Raw genomic sequence first — 4,542 nt, 5'->3', positions numbered from 1 at the left:
ACACATGGCAGAGTATGTGATACACCTGACCAGATTCAAGACGCATTCCTAGAATACTATAAATGATTGCTTGGCTTCAATCAGGGCATTGGCAGGGTCCACAGAAGCATAATTGAGTAAGGACCTAAATGCAGTCCTGAGGACTGTGCAGCTTTGATGAGGCTTGTAAGTGGGAAGGAGGTCAAAGATGCTCTATTCAGTATACCGGACATCAAGTCCCCTGGCCCTGATGGGTACACCAGTAAATTCTTTAAGGATGCATTGGGGGAGGTAGGGGGAGAAGTGATTGGAGCTGTCCAGGATTTCTTCTTGCAGAGAAGACTGCTTACACAGATCAATGCCACTACCCTTACTTTAATACCAAAATGTGATAGACATCTGATTGTTACCCAATTTCGGCTTGTAGCTTGCTGCAATGTTGTGTACAAGATTATATCTAAACTCATGTGTACTAGACTTGCTGCAGTGCTACCAAATATTATAGATCAGAACCAAGCTGCATTCATTCAGAACAGGAGTATTCAGGAGAATATCTTGATATGTCAGGATCTCATTAGACTTTATGAGAGACCTAATGCTTCCGCTAAATACCTGTTCAAGATTGACTTGCAGAAGGCATATGATACTATGGAATGGCAATTTGTAGAGCAGTTAATGAGGTTGCTTAAGTTCCCATCTGAGTTCCAAAGCATGGTAATGCATTGTATTACCACTACATCCTTCTCTTTATCTTTTAATGGAGAAATGTTTGATTTTTTTAAGGGCAAGAGAGGGCTCAGACAAGGGGATCCATTGTCATGCCTTCTATTTACCCTGTGCATGGAATATCTAACCTATGTGCAAATATTAAAGACTAGCCTGTCTTATGTTTGCTGATGATGTGCTGCTTTTCAGTAAAGGTGACACTAAATCCATGATGCTTCTGCTACAGTCCTTCTCTACCTTCTTTAAAGCATCTGGATTAAGAATTAGTCCTGCTAAGTCCAATGCATATTTTAGAGGGGTGCCAGATCATATTAAGACTGATATTCTGAGGATATCAGGCTTTACTGAGGGAGCTCTCCCCTTTAAGTACTTGGGAATTCCAATACAAACTACCAGGCTGAAGAAATCGGACTGTGCTTGTCTCATTGAGAAAATCTGTGGAAGAATTCATAGTTATGGAGCAATGAAGTTTTCTTAGGCAGGGAGACTTGTTTTGATCAAATCAGGCCTCAATACTTTGCATTCCTACTGGGCTTCGATGTTCATATTACCCAAACGTATCATTAAGAGTATAGAAGCCATCTGCAGAAACGTTCTTTGGGAAAATGGTACAGAATACAAGAGGGTTCCTCTAGTGGCATGGGATAAGATATGCAAGCCAAAGGAAGAAGGAGGCCTAGGGCTAAAGGATCAGGAAATATGGAACAAGGCAATGGTGGGTCGTTTGGTAAACTGGATTGCTGAGAAAAGGGACTCCATTTGGGTACAGTGGGTACAGTGGAATCATATCAGAGGTAGGGACTGGACTAAGTACAATCCTTCATCCAATTCCAGCTGGGTTTGGAGAAGGATTTGTAAAGTTAAGCAGGAAATTGCCCATAGTTTCGTGGATGGGGTCTGGGTGGCACAACCATCTGGGTATACACCTAGTGGATGTTATGAATGGCTCAGGAATGCTAGTCCACCTCTCTGCTGGAGTAATGTGGTATGGAATAGTTGGTCATTTCCAAAACACCAATTCATGGGATGGTTAGTGGCTCATGAGGCTCTCAACATATTGGACAAACTGGTTAGCTATGGGATGGATGTTGATGCTGGCTGCCTGCTGTGTGGACAGGCAGATGAATGCTTATCTCATCTCTTCTTTGCCTTCCAGTACAGTAGGAGGGTGATGCTAACTCTGCAGCAGAATACAGGCTGCAACTTTCCGCTGGTGGCTGACCTAGCTTGGTGGTCAAGTAGAGGAGGTACTAGTGTACAAAGAGGAGCTCAGATTGCACTTTTTTGGGGGCACTCCACTCTATATCGTACCAAGGAAACAGGTGTAGAATTGACACAGTTCTCTTGCATCCAAGACAGTTAGCTTTGCAGATTATTGATGGGGTGAGAAGTAGAATTAGAGGACGAGAGAAGGTGAACTTTAATGTCAATGATATAACATGGCTAAGCCAGATGAATCTTATGTAAATCCTACACGTTTTTGATATATATATATATATATATATATTACTCACATTTTACCAAAAAACAAAATATATCCATGTGATTGAGTGAACATCTCCATGTTCCATAGCCCATGGAATCGCGCTATCAAAAAATCTCATGCTAGTTATTCGTTGTATCACTTATGTCCAATTTAGTGATGCTGACTAGGGACTGAAATAAGTTGTGATCTTTGTTCATCGATAGGTTTTCACTTATCAAAATATTTTTGATAATCCTATAGGGAAATCACACGCTTTTTGGACATTTTATTTAAGATTTTTAAATTTATTAGGGAAAATAGGTTTTGTAAGAAAATCCTCGGGAAAGAGAGAAGATAAGTAGAGAGAGGGCTAAATTCTTCCTTTTTCAAAGGTTGTACTCATTTTCTCATTTTAGAAGGGAAAAAGCATAGTCGACCATAAGAGCAGAGGAGTTTGATCCTGGCTCAGAGAAAAGTGCGCGAGAGGAAGCAGTCATCCGCTTGCCTGGGAAAAGGGGCACAGTCAATTATGTAATTATGTGCCATGGTAGAACCTCGGGAAAGGATATGTCCATACCGGTTAGAGCTTTGTGTGATGGGAAGTACCTTATTTACTGGTTCCTCTTTCCCTAGGATGTGCTAGCTTGTGAACTAAGAGAAATCTTCCACATACAAAACCAATAATTAAATAAGAATAAGAAATAAATATTATATATGAACTAATACCAATCTCTTATTAGCTTAGATCCAATAAACCTAATATGACTCTCATATTTAGGTTGTAAGAGCGGTTAGTCAAATGAATTTGCGATATTTGCATTGGTGTGAACCTTAAAAATAACGTCTTTTCCTGCATTTGTCGCTACTATTTACACGACTTCAGACATAGAAACCGCGAAGATGCTTTGCATGGAACACTTCCATCTTACCACTCTTCCATTGAGACAAATAATAAAACCAGAATAACTACGGAAGTCATCTTAAGTCACTATGGAAGCTCGCATCACTATAACTAGTAACAACTAACTTATCATCTCCACCATATACCAGGAAGTTGTCTTCTCAAGTACTTAAGGATGTTCGTCGCTCGAACCCAATGCACTAATCCTGCGTTTAATTGGTATTTGTGGCATATGCTCAAAGCATTTGCAACATATGATCGACTAGACATCATGGTATACATGATGAATCCATTTGAACATAACAAGTACCTAATCAATATAAGTTTCTTGACTAAGTCCAATCACCATCGTCACCTCAATAATCTATCTCCATAGATGTTGATGTCAAATATTTAATCTGTATCTTCTAGATCCTTTATAGAAAATAATGTTCCAATCATCTCTTGACTGCCTCAACTATGGATACATTGTTTCCTATGATTAGTATGTCATTCACATACAATACTAAGAAAGTAATATTGCTCCCACTTAACTTCACATCTTCTTTCAAGAATTCTTTCAATAAAGGGGTTTTGACATCCATTTTAGCATGACTCTTAGTCATTTTTCGAAGTCTCGCTAAATCCCCAAAGCGTTTACGTAGATAGTAGGTTGCCCATTTATCAATAACATTATTTTAGAATTTTATGTCAAATAAGTTTCTATAAACCTTTCTGCATCGGAATATGAGATCTAATATTTCTACGCTAGGGAAAGGTAACCGGTGGTGCCGTATGGGATGTGAGTCGAACCCACTTTGTTTTCTACAACATTCATATGTTGTGTCAACTCACTTATTTGTTGCTAAGCATCACGAACTCCTTCGTGACGTATACTACTCCCACTTGACTTTTTGGAAATAAACTCCTTTTCGAAAAAGACACCCATAGGAGTAACAAACATTGTTTCCTCTTTGATTGTAGAAATAGTACCCCTTAATCTCTTTGGTATAACCCGCAAAAAACATGTATCGGATTCGGGTGAGTGATTATCAAATAAAAAACGTTTTACATTGACCTCACAATCCCAAATCTTCATAAAAGGCAACTTTGAATATTTCCAATTCATATCTCATATGATTGTCTTTTCTAATCCTTTGGTCAGAGCCATGTTATGTTTGAATGCTGCAGTTTCAAATACAAATCCTTAGAATGATATTGGAATGTTAGCAAGGCTCGTAATAAATCCAACCATATCTTATAAGGTTCGATTCCTCCGTTTGATACTCCATTTTCCTTGGCGGAATTAATTGTGAAACAATTAGACAATATATTAAATGATCATCATACTCTTGAGAATAAATATATTGTAGATACCGGTATCCGTCACGATGATGACACTATAAGACTCTCGATCAAAACCCGATGATGATAGGACGTTAATGTATGAGCGGGATAAAAGTCAACTGATGAAATCACCGGAGTTCGATTG

The 4,542-nt window shown here is 38.8% G+C and overlaps 1 protein-coding gene across 1 annotated transcript; it reads left to right on the top strand.

Annotated features, from left to right (window-relative positions):
* Positions 1–1,243: 1,243 nt before the first annotated feature.
* LOC141655316 (uncharacterized) lies at positions 1,244–2,068 on the top strand. The gene has a single exon (XM_074462402.1). It carries the CDS (start codon positions 1,244–1,246, stop codon positions 2,066–2,068), a length of 825 nt encoding a protein of 274 aa, XP_074318503.1.
* Positions 2,069–4,542: the final 2,474 nt, after the last annotated feature.

This window comes from Silene latifolia, chromosome 5 (genome assembly GCF_048544455.1).
Source record: "Silene latifolia isolate original U9 population chromosome 5, ASM4854445v1, whole genome shotgun sequence".
NCBI classification, from domain to species: domain Eukaryota; kingdom Viridiplantae; phylum Streptophyta; class Magnoliopsida; order Caryophyllales; family Caryophyllaceae; genus Silene; species Silene latifolia.
The sequence above is the reverse complement of the archived record's forward strand: the minus strand, read 5'-3'. Positions and strand labels throughout refer to the sequence as shown.

Coding starts and splice junctions, on each gene's coding strand:
- LOC141655316 (XM_074462402.1), top strand. CDS start 1,244: ATGTTCATATTACCCAAACGTATCATTAAGAGTATAGAAGCCATCTGC.